Source organism: Bos grunniens, chromosome 9 (genome assembly GCF_055505025.1).
Source record: "Bos grunniens cultivar Pamir isolate PY7600 chromosome 9, Bosgru_T2T1.0, whole genome shotgun sequence".
Taxonomy (NCBI): domain Eukaryota; kingdom Metazoa; phylum Chordata; class Mammalia; order Artiodactyla; family Bovidae; genus Bos; species Bos grunniens.
The window spans coordinates 68,957,319-68,972,297 of NC_141173.1; the positions used below are offsets into that span (position 1 = coordinate 68,957,319).

Consider the following 14,979-nt stretch of genomic DNA (forward strand, 5'->3'; position numbering starts at 1 on the left):
ACCCACTGACCTAAACAACATTCCTATGAGCAAGACAAAAAGCAACAAGAAGTACTTTGTTTTGCTCTCAAAACAAGGAGAGCCCTCAGCAATGCTCACAACACTGGCCCTGCTTATGTATAAAAGAGAAATCTAGAACATTCCCACTTGAGAAATGAAATTCAAAAAGTTAAGAAAGAGTCTCTACTTCAATCAATTTTTCTAGTTGAATAACTAGCCCTGACTCTTCCAATGATCATGCTCAAATAAGAACAACACAGAGTAATGGATTAACATCTTTTATTACTTTGGGGTTTTCCTGGGTGCTACTGCCTTCTAGAAGCTGTAACTATGAGTCCTTACAAATAAAAGCCCCCTTTGTAGAGCTGACTTAGGCGTAAGCAAGTGACTTCCATGGCTTCATGAAAAGGAAAGAATAAAAGTTCTTCATTTCTATGCAACTCACAATAGCTCCTAAGTACTTCCTCATCCATCTCCTGCTGCTAAGTCACTTCAGTCGTGTCCGACTTTGTGCGACCCCACAGACAACAGCCCACCAGGCTCCCCTGTCCCTGGGATTCTCCAGGCAAGAACACTGGAGTGGGTTGCCATTTCCTTCTCCAGTGCGTGAAAGTGAAAAGTGAAAGTGAAGTTGCTCAGGTATGTCTGACTTAGCGACCCCGTGGACTGCAGCCTACCAGGCTCCTCCATCCATGGGGTTTTCCAGGCAAGAGTACTGGAGTGGGGTGCCATTGCCTTCTCCGCATCCATCTCCTAATGAAATGCAAAAAAAAAAAAAAAAAAAGTGAGAATTTTCACTCAAGACAGCTGACTTCAAATTCAAATTCCTTTAACAAATTAGTTCTTCCATACGTTAGTACATGATTTTTATAAAGCTATTTGTCAAACTCATATTCTGACACTTCATGTTAGTAATCATCATGATTCCATATGCAAAATTATGTAGTTGAAGTTGATGGCTATTTTGTTGTATGAATTTGGGGGATCCATAAACTCAAATCTTTGTATTTATTCCTACCCTTTTAAGGTCAAAGAAAAAATTTTTTTAAACTGCAGACCAAAAACATGACTGCAATGCTCACCCTTCCTAAACACAGGGCTTAGGAGTTCTTTGTGTGGCTCCTGATTGTTGAGGCAACTACATTAGCAGCCAAAGTGCCAAATAATTGTTTCTTAGACATTTACTATTTCATGGTTGTTTTGCCTTATTTGTATTCTGACATAATACTCAGCTTCAGAACATTACAAATAGCAATCAACGAAATTAAAATGAATACAGAGATATAGTATGCAGAAATGGCAGTAGAGGGGAAACAAAATCTCTAAACAAAAGCATGTACAGAGCAACAGGATTTTATTTTGTTTAAAAATATACCTACCCAGATGGTAAGGGATGTTTTCTCTCTGAAAAGAGAGGAGGAAAAGCCAGAAAGAAGACCTCTTGGGCTATTTCCAGCCATTTTTAGAAAGCACTTGAACATTTAAACCTGCTACAGTGAAACCATGGAAGGATGTCAGAATGTGAGCTGTTCATGACTCTCCAACCCAGTATTGAAGTATAGCTAATTTACAATGTTGTGTTACTTTCAGCTGTACAGCAAAGTGATTCAGATAGACAGACAGGTAGTAGCTATACAGATATACTCTTTCAGACTCTTTTCCCTTATCAGATCAGATCACTCGCTCAGTCGTGTCCGACTCTTCGCGACCCCATGAATCACAGCATGCCAGGCCTCTCTGTCCATCACCAACTCCCGGAGTTCACTCAGATTCACGTCCATGGAGTTGGTGATACCATCCAGCCATCTCATCCTCTGTCGTCCCCTTCTCCTCCTGCCCCCAATCCCTCCCAGAATCAGAGTCTTTTCCAATGAGTCAACTCTTCGCATGAGGTGGCCAAAGTACTGGAGTTTCAGCTTCAGCATCAGTCCTTCCAAAGAACACCCAGGACTGATCTCCTTCAGAATGGACTGGTTGGATCTCCTTGCAGTCCAAGGGACTCTCAAGAGTCTTCTCCAACACCACAGTTCAAAAGCATCAATTCTTCGGCGCTCAGCCTTCTTCACAGTCCAACTCTCACATCCATACGTGACCACTGGAAAAACCATAGCCTTGACTAGCCGGACCTTTGTTGGCAAAGTAATGTCTCTGCTTTTGAATATGCTATCTAGGTTGGTCATAACTTTCCTTCCAAGCAGTAAGCGGCTTTTAATTTCATGGCTGCAGTCACCATCTGCAGTGATTTTGGAGCCCCCCAAAATAAAGTCTGACACTGTTTCCACTGTTTCCCCATCTATTTGCCATGAAGTGGTGGGACTGGATGCCATGATCTTTGTTTTCTGAATGTTGAGCTTTAAGCCAACTTCTTCACTCTCCACTTTCACTGTCATCAAAAGGCTTTTTAGTTCCTCTTCACTTTCTGCCATAAGGGTGGTGTCATCTGCTTATCTGAGGTGATTGATATTTCTCCCGGCAATCTTGATTCCAGCTTGTGTTTCTTCCAGTCCACCGTTTCTCACGATGTACTCTGCATATAAGTTAAATAAGCAGGGTGACAATATAGAGCCTTGACGTACTCCTTTTCCTATTTGGAACCAGTCTGTTGTTCCATGTCCAGTTTTAACTGTTGCTTCCTGACCTGCATACAAATTTCTCAAGAGGCAGATCAGGTGGTCTGGTATTCCCATCTCTTTCAGAATTTTCCAGTTTATTGTGATCCACACAGTCAAAGGCTTTGGCATAGTCGATAAAGCAGAAATCGATGTTTTTCTGAAACTCTCTTGCTTTTTCCATGATCCAGCAGATGTTGGCAATTTGATCTCTGGTTCCTCTGCCTTTTCTAAAACCAGCTTGAACATCAGGAAGTTCATGGTTCACATATTGTTGAAGCCCGGCTTGGAGAATTTTGGGCATTATTTTACTAGCGTGTGAAATGAGTGCAATTGTGTGGTAGTTTGAGCATTCTTTGGCATTGCCTTTCTTTGGGATTGTAGTGAAAACTGACCTTTTCCAGTCCTGTGGCCACTGCTGAGTTTTCCAAATTTGCTGGCATATTGAGTGCAGCACTTTTACAGCATCATCTTTCAGGATTTGGAATAGCTCAACTGGAATTCCATCACCTCCACTAGCTTTGTTCATAGTGATGCTTTCTAAGGCCCACTTGACTTCACATTCCAGGATGTCTGGCTCTAGGTCAGTGATCACACCATCGTGATTATCTGGGTCGTGGAGATCTTTTTTGTACAGTTCTTCTGTGTATTTTTGCCATCTCTTCTTAATATCTTCTGCTTCTGTTAGGTCCACACCATTTCTGTCCTTTATCGAGCTCATCTTTGCATGAAATGTTCCTTTGGTATCTCTGATTTTCTTTGGTATCTCTGATTTTCCCTTCTAGGTTATTACAAAATATTGAGAACAGTTCCCTGTGCTACATAGTGGGTCCTTGTTGGTTACCCTCACTCATTTTAAGGGAAATTATCAAGTATAGAATTGCAACTAATTTTACACAGTGAAAAAACAAAATTTACAAATACTTCCCAAAGTTAGTAAGAAAAAAGGAACTCTGCTGAATTGAGTGCACTTTTTAGACTATAATTTTTCTGCAGTCCACTGACAAATGTAATATACATACAGTATTCCAGTTTAGTTTTACTTAAAACTAAGAAAGGAATGATATCTGGATGTAATTTTTTAGAATTTACTGTAAACAAAGTTTGTTGTCATCAAAACAGCTCATGTACATCTTAGCCAGCAAAGCCCATATGACAGTTCTAAAAGCAAGATGATTATTCTTCAGAATTACTCTTTTTAAAATACAGACAAACTCTGGGGATTGATTTGTAAGTTTGGGGTGAGGCCAAGTATGTTTTATTTAAAAAAAAAAAAATTTAAACTCCCTAGATGGTTCTGAGATGCAACTGAGGCTCAGAATCACAGCTCTGAACTAATGGGTCTGAAAGTGTAGTCCCCAGATCAACAGCATCAGCAGCATCCAGGAACCTGTCTCAATGCAGCTTCTGGAGCATCTCCCGAGGCTACTGAATTAGGAGTTCACTCAGGGGAGGGAAAACACTCTGCGTTCAAACAAGCCCTCCAGGTGATTCTGATTCATGTTAAAGTTTTAAAATCGGCTTGGGTCAAAAGCGTCTGTCTTGTGATTAGTAAAACAAAGCTACCAGATCTTTCACCAGATCTGTTTTTATGGTTTCTACCTGCAACACTAATCAAAATAAATCTCAGAAACATATTATTCCATATACGTATCTAACATGGTCCCATCACGTCGTGGCAAATAGATGGAGAAACAGTGGAAATAGTGGCAGACTTTATTTTTGGGGGCTCCACAATCACTGCAGATGGTGATTGCAGCCATGAAATTAAAAGATGCTTACTCCTTGGGAGAAAAGTTATGACCACCCTAGACAATATATTAAAAAGCAGAGATGTTACTTTGCCAACAAAGGTCCCTCTAGTCAAGGCTATGGTTTTTCCAGCAGTCATGTATGGATGTGAGAGTTGGACCATAAAGAAAGCTGAGCAGCGAAGAATTGATGCTTTTGAACTGTGGTGTTGGAGAAGACTCTTGAGAATCCCTTGGACTGCAAGCAGATCCAACCAGTCCTGAATATTCATTAGAAGGACTGATGTTGAAGCTGAAACTCCAATACTTTGGTCACCTGATGTGAAGAACTGACTCATTTTAAAAGACCCTGATGCTGGGAAAGATTGAGGGCAGGAGGAGAATGGGATGACAGAGGATGAGATGGTTGGATGGCATCACCGACTCAATGGACACGAATCTGAGTAAACTCTGGGAGTTGGTGATGGACAGAGAGGCCTGGCATGCTGCAGTCCCTGGGGTTGCAAAGAGTCGGACATGACTGAGCGACTGAACTGAACTGAACTGAAGGATCTAACAGCTGATACTTTGGAAAAGTCCCCTCAAGCAATCACTTCTGCCACCCTGATCTCAGACTCTAGCTTCTTCCCCACTTAGAGCAGGGGTCAGAAATCTTTTGCTGTAAAGGCTAAGTAAATATTTAGCACAAGTGATCATATGGTCTCTCTCTCTATCACTCAAGTCTTCCAGTCACATTACACAAATGAATGGGCATGGTTGTGTACCATTAAAACTTTATTTATGAAAATGAGTATCAGGGCAGATTTAGCTCAAGAGCTGTACTTTACTGACCATTGTGTTTAAGAAGTGATGGCAGGCTAATAGAGAAAAAGCAAGATAAAATGCACACTCTCCCACAAGCACAAACTTATCCAGTCTGGAAGCTGCTTCCAGGTGAAGGACAGACTACAAGAAAAAGAAAAATTACATGTCTCATATATTCACCTATGACTTATTCACACAACAACCATTAATTATGTGCATACTATAAATGTGCCTGGAACCAAACAAAGCCTTGACCCCCTAAAGACCCAAGTCCAACAGAAGAAAAAAACAAAAATAATTAGAAAGAATGCACTGTGGTATAGCCACAGACAATGGAATATTATTCATCACTAAAAAGAATGAGCTAGAAGGTCATGAAAAGACAATGGGAAAATAAATGCATGTTACTAAATGAAGCCAATCTGAATAGACTACATACTGCGTTATTCCAACTCTATGACATTCTGCAAAAGGCAAAACTCTGCAAACAATAAAAACATCAGTGGTTCCCAGGGGTTGGGGGTAGGGAAGGGAAGAAAGGGATGAATAAGCAGAGCACAGAGTGCTTTTAGGGCGGTGAAAATACTCGTATCATATCGATGACAGATACATGTCATCATGTGCTGTGCGTGCTCAGCCGCTAAGTCACGTCCAACTCTGTGACCCCACGGATTGTGGCCCACCAGGCTCCTCTGTCCACAGAATTCTCCAGGCAAGAATACCTCAGTGGGTTGCCATTTCCTTCTCCAGGGGAGCTTCTAGACTCAGGAATCAAACCATGTCTCCTGAATTGACAGCAGATTCTTTACCACCGAGCCACCTGGGAAGCCTGTGTGTTATTATACGTTTACCCAAACCCATCGAAAGTGTAACACCAAGAGTGAACTTTGTTGTAAAGTATGAACTCTGGGTGATTATGAGGTATCACTGTAGGTTCATCAGTTGTAACAAATGTTATCATTCTGGTGGAAGATGTTGATAATGGGGAAGGCTAGGTATGTGATAAATGGTTGTATTATCATCTCAATTTTGCTATGAACCCAACAGTACTCTAAAAGGAAGTCTATCTAAAACAAATAAAATAAAAACAATATATGCAGGGAATGAGAAAAGAGATGTTAGGACTATTGGTTGAGCAACCTTAAAAAGTAAAAAATGCCAGTTAGACATCTGATACTATATTTTTGTTCCAATAATGATGGTTCTATTCCAATAAGTCACACTCTCTGGCCCTTTAATTCACAGACCTAGGCCTACGGTTTCAGGATTATGTAGACTAGTTGCCTAAGTGGACCCACAGGGCTGAAGAAAGAAGCCTAGTCTAAAGAAGGACCAAATTCTGTAATAACAATAGTAAATAATGACCCCAAACAGCATCCTGCTTTGGCCCTGTGGAGTCTCTCACTTTGGAGGTGTCTTGCCACTAGACATTCATGGAGAGAGCAAGTCCGCGTATTTTCATTCCTGTATCTTCAGGAACTAAATGCAGTATCTGGCAAGCAAAAGGCACACAATCAATATTAAGTATTAACATGAAGTGAATAAACTACCAATGATTTTAGTGACTACAGAAAAAAAGAAAAATTGAAAATGTTAGTCACTCAGTCGTATCTGACTCTTTGCAACCCCATGGACTATAGCCCACCAAGGAAGCAACTGCTTTAATATTAATCAGGTTGTTTCAGGAGAAGCTAAGAAACAGACAAATTCGGTCTGGATCTCCAGGAATGAATAAAATACACTATTTGGAGAAGATGGAGAAAGATATCACAGTAGAAGACACAGGAGATACAGGCGCAAGATTAATATATTAAAGAAACAAAAGATCAACACAGGTAGATCATGGGGTAAAACAGCGAGAAAAGGAAGGAGATAAATTTAGAAAGTGAAGGCGAATTGAGATGTACCTTGTACGTCTGAGAAATTCACAGATGATCTGGATGTGTGGTACTGTATCATGTCATCTGGAAACCACCGTGGTCAGGCACCTAAATTTTTTGAGAGCCCAAATAGATCACTCTGGCTGTAGCACAAACAGAAGACCAAAGAGTGGAGTACTACAGAATGCTCAACAGAGCCAGTGAAAAATGGAAGGAACTGACTGAACCAAAATAGTAACCAGCAGAATGGATGGGAGGGAAAGATCTGAGAGGCTTTTCCAAACTTGTATAGACATTACTTTCTATCAGATGGAAAAGAAAGAACACAAAGAGATTCTCCCCTTTCCTACCAAACAGATAGTGTCAGGAGTGACAGCTAGAGAAGCAAGCTTGGAACACAAAGATAAAGCTCAGTCTCTTGGGTCTATGTTGAATTTCAGGCATTTGGGGAAAGATAGGGAAGTGTAGGCATCAAATGTTTATTTAATATAGTAACCTACATGACAATATACAGACTTTTCCTATTTGGAACCAGTCTGTTGTTCCATGTCCAGTTCCAACTGTTGCCTCCTGACCTGCATATAGGTTTCTCAAGAGGCAGGTCAGGTGGTCTGGTGTTCCCATCTCTTTCAGAATTTTCCACAGTTCATCGTGATCCACATAGTCAAAGGCTTTGGCATAGTCAATAAAGCAGAAATAGATGTTTTTCTGGAACTCTCTTGCTTTTTCGATGATCCAGCGGATGTTGGCAATTTGATCTCTGGTTCCTCTGCCTTTTCTAAAACCAGCTTGAACATCTGGAAGTTCACGGTTCACGTATTGCTGAAGCCTGGCTTGGAGAATTTTGAGCATTACTTTCCTAGCGTGTGAGATGAGTGCAATTGTGTGGTAGTTTGAGCATTCTTTGGCATTGCCTTTCTTTGGGACTGGAATGAAAACTGACCTTTTCCAGTCCTGTGGCCACTGCTGAGTTTTCCAAATTTGCTGGCATGTTGGTTCCAAATAGGAAAAGGAGTACGTCAAGGCTGTATATTGTCACCCTGCTTATTTAACTTATATGCAGAGTACATCATGAGAAACGCTGGGCTGGAAGAAGCACAAGTTGGAATCAAGATGGCCAGGAGAAATATCAATAACCTCAGATATTCAGATGACACCACCCTTATGGCAGAAAGTGAAGAGGAACTCAAAAGCCTCTTGATGAAGGTGAAAGAGGAGAGTGAAAAAGTTGGCCTGAAGCTCAACATTCAGAAAACGAAGATCATGGCATCTGGTCCCACCACTTCATGGCAAATAGATGGGGAAACAGTGGAAACAGTGTCAGACTTTATTTTTGGGGGCTCCAAAATCACTGCAGATGGTGACTGCAGCCATGAAATTAAAAGCCGCTTACTCCTTGGAAGGAAAGTTATGACCAACCTAGATAGCATATTCAAAAGCAGAGACATTACTTTGCCAACAAAGGTCCGGCTAGTCAAGGCTATGGTTTTTCCAGTGGTCACGTATGGATGTGAGAGTTGGACTGTGAAGAAGGCTGAGCGCCGAAGAATTGATGCTTTTGAACTGTGATGTTGGAGAAGACTCTTGAGAGTCCCTTGGACTGCAAGGAGATCCAACCAGTCCATTCTGAAGGAGATCAGTCCTGGGTGTTCTTTGGAAGGACTGATGCTGAAGCTGAAACTCCAGTACTTTGGCCACCTCATGCAAAGAGTTGACTCATTGGAAAAGACTCTGATGCTGGGAGGGATTGGGGCAGGAGGAAAAGGGGATGACAGAGGATGAGATGGCTGGATGGCATCACCGGCTCAATGGACGTGAGTCTCAGTGAACTCTGGGAGTTGGTGATGGACAAGGAGGCCTGGCGTGCTGGGATTCATGGGGTCGCAAAGAGTCAGACACGACTGAATGACTGAACTGAACTGAACCTACATGAAAACACTCGGTGTGAAAATACAATGCAAACAAGTACTAATATTTTTAATAAGTTTATAATGAGCCTGAGGAAGTGATTAAGACTGTGCATTTTCTTCTCAGCATGCCCTGCCATCATCACTGCCCATTTGTGTGATAAATGGTAGTAGAAGCAGAGAATGGGCATTTAGTTTGGACTCTTTTTTTGAATGCTTTTACCAGGTGACTTTTTAGAATTGAAGGTTTCTAAGAGATTCATCAGGTTAACTCTGCAATGGCTTACAACTCTTTTAAAATTGATATAAGCAAGATATTCAAACATAATAATATACGCAACTTTAAAAATGTAGAAGGAGGTGGGTTTCCCTGGTGGTTCAATGGTTGAGAATCTGCTTTGCAATGCAAGGGACACCAGTTCAGTCCCTGGTCCGGGAAGATTCCACATGCAGAGCAACTAAACTTCACACCACAACTACTGAAGCCCACATGCCCTAAAGCCGCAGCAAGAGAAGCCACTGCAATAAGAAGACCATGCACCACAACTAGACCAAGTCTGCACACAAGAAAGACCCAGCACAGCCAAAAACAAGTACATTTTTAAAATAGTTTTAAAAAAAAAGATGGAGGAGGAGGGAATGAAAAATTGATGATCTGTTCCAAGAAACGCAGATATTCAGATGCCAACTAGGCTTGAACCTTCCAAAAGACATCAGCATGACCTCCACTTCCCCATTCCCTACTCCCCACCTCCCCCACCCACGTTGCTGAACTATTCCACAGAGAAGAATGTCACAGAGAAACAATACTATCCTAAAGCCTTAGGATGTATCTATATTCCCAGGTTGAATTTCTAGAAATGACAAGGTGAAAATTGCTGGCTGGGCTAAAAACTAACTATGCCCTTGAAGATGACAGACTCCCTGGGTTTTTTGGACACGAGTATATCAACCCTAGAACTAGTTTGATATTGCTGGCTTCTTGCCCAGACTGCAGTTAATGTTTGAGTATTTCTAGTTCTGTATAGGTACAATGTTCCTTTCCTTAAGTTGTTAAAACCAAAGCTAAGAGTCAGCCTAATTAAAGGAAAATTCATTTATTAAATCAAAAGCAACCAGGGACAAGGATGAACATCTTTCAGGCTGTACAAGATAGTTGATTAGCTCTTTTCAGACTGCTACAAAAAAAATCTGATGAGGGATAGATGAAAATGTTCCATATAATATTATTAAAATATATGCAGTCCCTCTATAAAAAAAATACTTGGGGGTATATACTGATCTGGAGAAGGCAATGGCAACCCACTCTAGTACTCTTGCCTGGCAAATCCCATGGATGGAGGAGCCTGGTGGCCTGCAGTCCATGGGGTCCCTAGGAGTCGGACACGACTGAGTGACTTCACTTTCACTTTTTACTTTAATGCATTGGAGAAGGAAATGGCAACCCACTCCAGTGTTCTCACCTGGAGAATCCCAGGGACAGGGGAACCTGGTGGGCTGGCATCTCTGGGGTCACACAGAGTTGGACATGACTGAAGCGACTTAGCAGTAGCAGCATATACTGATTTACGTTTTAAGAATGAACAAAACAATAGCTGTGTGCATGCTCAGTCGTGTCCGACTCTGAGACTCCACCTACTGTAGCCTGCCAGAGTCCTCTGTCCAAGGGACTTCCTCAGGCAAGAATACTGGAGGGGGTTATCATTTCCTCCTCCAGTGCATCTTCCTGACCCAGGGATCAAACTCCCATCTCCTGTGGCTCCTGCATTGGCAGCATTCTTCACTACTGAGCCACTTGGGAAACAGTAACCACAGCTGAGCCTTGTTCGAATCCTAAACAGTAATTGCTGCTGCTATTTAGTCATGGAGTTGTGTCTGACATTTTGCGACCCTATGGACTGTAGCCCACCAGGCTCTTCTGTCCATTGGATTTCCCAGGCAAGAATACTGGAGTGGGGCCATTTCCTTCTCCGGGGGATCTTCCCGATGCAGGAATTGAACCCAAGTGTCCTGCTTAGCAGGCAGATTCTTTACCACCGAGCTACCTGGGAAGCCCCAAACACTAGTTGCTGCTGCTAAGTCACTTCAGTTGTGTCTGACTCTGTGCGACCCCATAGACGGCAGCCCACCAGGCTGAATCTACCTCAAAATTCAAGGTAGAAATAAAGGGGCAGATATAAGTTCTTCCTCAATAAAGGAAAAGACAAGGAAAACGTACACACTGGGACTGAAGTTCTAGTACTATTCAATGTTAAAAGGGCAAATGAAATTTATATTTCAAGCATTGTCTTCAACCACTGTAAGGCAGTCCAAAAATTACATTTTATTTTTTCGATCTCACGTGGAAGAGACACCAGCAAGGCTGGGACAGGACAGCAACAGAGGCTGCAGCACCATCTTCACTTTGCACCTGATTGGACAAGAGGAGAAAGCAGCAGAGAAAGAAACAGAACTGTCTGTCTCTCAAAACCCAAATGATGGAATGACTTTGTTTTCTTCTTCAGATTAATCAATTGTTATGGTATCATTCAGGCAACTGCTGATTGGAGTTCTTAGCATTAGAACAAACTTAATACCTAACTAGAACCAGAATGATCATTGCTGATAATGGGGGGTTGGGGGAACCTCCCAGAAACTATTCCAGTGATAGAGACCAAGAACAGAGGCAGGCCTTAGAGACAGTTTTTCCTCAGTAAAACCATAGGTCCTTGGGAGCTATAGACATGATGCTTAAGTTAATTCCACTGAGGGTCTCCTGGGCTGGGGATCTGCGAACTCAGCTGACATGAATAGCTAAAGATAAGAGATCAGGCTATTACTGTCAGTGTTCCCAGGTAGCTTTTGTCTTGGAACAGGTCAGCTGAGAGCTCACAACTTGGGGTGCTAACAATGCATGGAGTTGGGATATTTACACCAAAACAGGAGGAAGGAATGGATTTCTCTCAGCTCCCAGACTAATAATGAGACTTTAAAGAACTCTGTTCCTTCTGTAGAACCAAGTCTTTTGAGTGAATGGAGCTGGCTTCCAATCCCTCCAGAATAAGATAGAAATAAACATTTAGGGCTTCCCAGGTGGAGTTTGGGGAATGAATCCACTTTCAAAGCAGGAGATGTAAGAGATGAGGGTTTGATCCCTGGCTCAGGAATACCTGGAGTAGGAAGTGGCAACCCATTCCAGCATGCTTGCTTGGAAAATTCCATGGTCAAAGGAGTCTGGTGGGAGTCCATGGGGGCAGCAAAGAGTTAGACATGACTGAGTACAACAACATTTTAGCTCTGCACAAGCTTGAATCCTCACTCTTTCTTCCTAGAGTCTGTTTACTTGTTCATAGTTCAATGGGTCCACAAGAGAATGCATCACAAACAGTGAACTGTATTAAAAAAGACTATAAGCAACAATCTATCCAGAGTTTTTTTTTTCAGTCAAGCACTTACTACTCAATATTAAGCATTTATTTGTCTTTTCCTCTTTATCACTGCAAGATTTGTAATTTGAGGGTTTTAGTTTTGATAAGAAAAAGACATCAAAGGATATCTCAGAGAAACAGCACATAGTTACCATTTTAAATGAACCATTATCAATAAGGCTTATTTAAAAGGATACAATTAGGCAGGAAACAAAGAAATCTAATATTAGACTATAAAGAAGACATTTTTCTATCCCATTTGATTATAATTGCTAAGTGTTAAGCAATACTTGTAGACCTACTGCTGCTGCTGCTGCTAAGTTGCTTCAGTCGTGTCCGACTGTGCGACCTCATAGACGGCAGCCCACCAGGCTCCCCCATCCCTGGGATTCTCCAGGCAAGAACACTGGAGAGAGTTGCCATTTCCTTCTCCAATGCATGAGAGTGAAAAGTGAAAATGAAGTTGTTCAGTCGTGCCCAACTCTTCTCGACCCCGAGGACTGCAGCCTACCAGGCTCCTCCGCCCATGGGATTTTCCAGGCAAGAGTACTGGAGTGGGGTGCCATTGCCTTCTCCTACTCACTTATTAATTTGGGATTTAGTAGGAAAAGTGCTTTCTCGAAAAACCTCCAACCAAATTAATAGTAACTGAAACTGTAGTTAATATTACATGTTGGTTTTTGTTTGGTAGCAGTCAAATACAGTTATTTGAATGCTCTTGGTTTATATTTGAAAACCTCCTCTATTTTTTTCTTTATATGAAGAGTCAGCTAAAGATGCTGACTCCACAGTTTTCATCAGCAAAGTTAATTTGCAACCACAAAACTACACTTTGACAGTGTTTCTTTAGTTTTGAACTGACAATGCTGTGGAGACGCTCTCTTGATCAACACCCAAAGGACAGAAGGAGTGCTAATTTTTTGTTTTTCTTTAAATCTGTGGGCTCCTATTTCTCAAGAGTAACCCCCACCACTTGTTTTGTTTTCACAAATAACCAGGTAACTGCATACAGTATGCACATGTCCTCTAGGCAACTTAAGTTCAATGCTGCTCAAAACTGACGTTCAACTTTAATATTATTAATTATCCTCTCTTAGATGTAATTGAAATCATAACCATCCTGAAAAGACTACCAATTAAAATATCCGTTTGCCTATATGGAAAGTAGCTCCCCTAGAATATCCCAGAAATCTTTAAAAAGGAAAAAAAAAAAAGTACCTTAACCTCATCTTGCAAACAGAAGCTGAAATTGTACCAAGCAGGTCAGGGACGGGGTCAAGAAAAACAGAGATCAAGAAAGAACACTAAAGCTTACTTTTAAACTCAACCCGAAAGGATTTTTAAAATCACACAAAAACTCTTTCTCAGTCTTCGTTAAAAAACAAACTTTAGCAGGTAAAAGACCTTTCCCAATGTGGGTTTCGGAGTTACCACATGCACAGAGCAGAGAAAAGCACGCAAAGCCGCTCTCCTTACCTGAGATGAAGGCAGTGCACCAGCTTTGTTACTATTATAACCATCTTTCCCAGGTCAAGAGCGCGGAACGCCCGGGTGACAGGAAGTGAAGAGACAGCGACGAGCTTGAGCCGCCGCGGCGAGAACCTTCTCAGGGCGCTGCTTCCCCGACACACCTCCTGTCTCTGGCTCGGAAGAGCAGCGGCTCGCACTCTCCTGTCACCGGGAACCGCGGCTTGTCATTTCCGCTGGATCACCCGGCAGCTGCTACGAGCCTCGGGCTGAAGCGCGGGCGCGAGGACAAGGAGCACGAGACTGCGCTGCGGGGCCCGCAGAGCAGCTGCAGCTGAGGCTCCGGCAGCCGCACGTTACTGGGCAGGGAAGGTCAGCTTTCCAGGAACCAGGATCAGCTGCCGCACGAGCCTTTCTCCTCTCCGAGCTCCGTGTGAGCCAAAGCCGGCTGCGAGGGCGGAGCGGCCCCAGCTATGGAGCGTGCTCGCCTCCGATGAGGGTCTTGCACGCGGTGACTTTTTGCCTGATCTGAGAACCAAGAGGTGGGCCAAGAGTGAGATTTAGTGGAGGTAATTTCTCGAATAGGGAGATGAACTCCTCCCCATCCTCCTTTGAAAGAAAGAAAGACGGGATGAAGGGAGGGAGGCCTCCTAAAATGTTCTTTGCCAAGATAAGCCAAATCGAGGGTGGGAGGGAGGGAGTGGAGGGTCTCCTAAGATGTTCTTTGCCAAAATGAGCCAAATCCAGAGGGGGGAGGGGGCTGAGGGGAAGGGAGGTAGGTTGGGGGTATGGGAGGTAGGAGGGAGGGGGTTGGGGTGGGCAGATGAACACATTGCACTGCACTTGGCACATATTTTTGACTGGTAGGTTGATGGAGATGTTTGGATGCTATCAGTGATGTTTAGTCTTTCACACTCTTCCTGCACCTTAGGTTGCCTCTGGGGTCAAGTACGTGGTCTAGGAAGTGAAGGGGTTTTAATCCTAGCAAATCACTGATTATCTCAAGGATTAGGTGTGGAATTGCCTATGTTTGAAAATCTAGACAGCTGTGCTATGAATTAATTGATCTCTACACAAGTGAAATCTGCCTACAGATAATTACTTTAAAAACAAGCGTTTTATAAATGTGCAGTTTTTAAATTTAAATGTTAACA

At 42.5% G+C, this 14,979-nt stretch overlaps 1 protein-coding gene across 1 annotated transcript in view; it reads right to left on the reverse strand.

The window, feature by feature from the left end:
- The window catches only part of ARHGAP18 (Rho GTPase activating protein 18), a 203,258-nt gene extending 189,268 nt beyond the window's left edge, over positions 1 to 13,990 (reverse strand). The window contains exon 1 of the mRNA XM_086316439.1: positions 13,835 to 13,990. Coding sequence (XP_086172565.1) covers positions 13,835 to 13,878 — 44 coding nt within the window. The 5' untranslated portion in view covers positions 13,879 to 13,990. The remainder of the gene's footprint in view (positions 1 to 13,834) is intronic.
- Between the last annotated feature and the right edge of the window lie 989 nt (positions 13,991 to 14,979).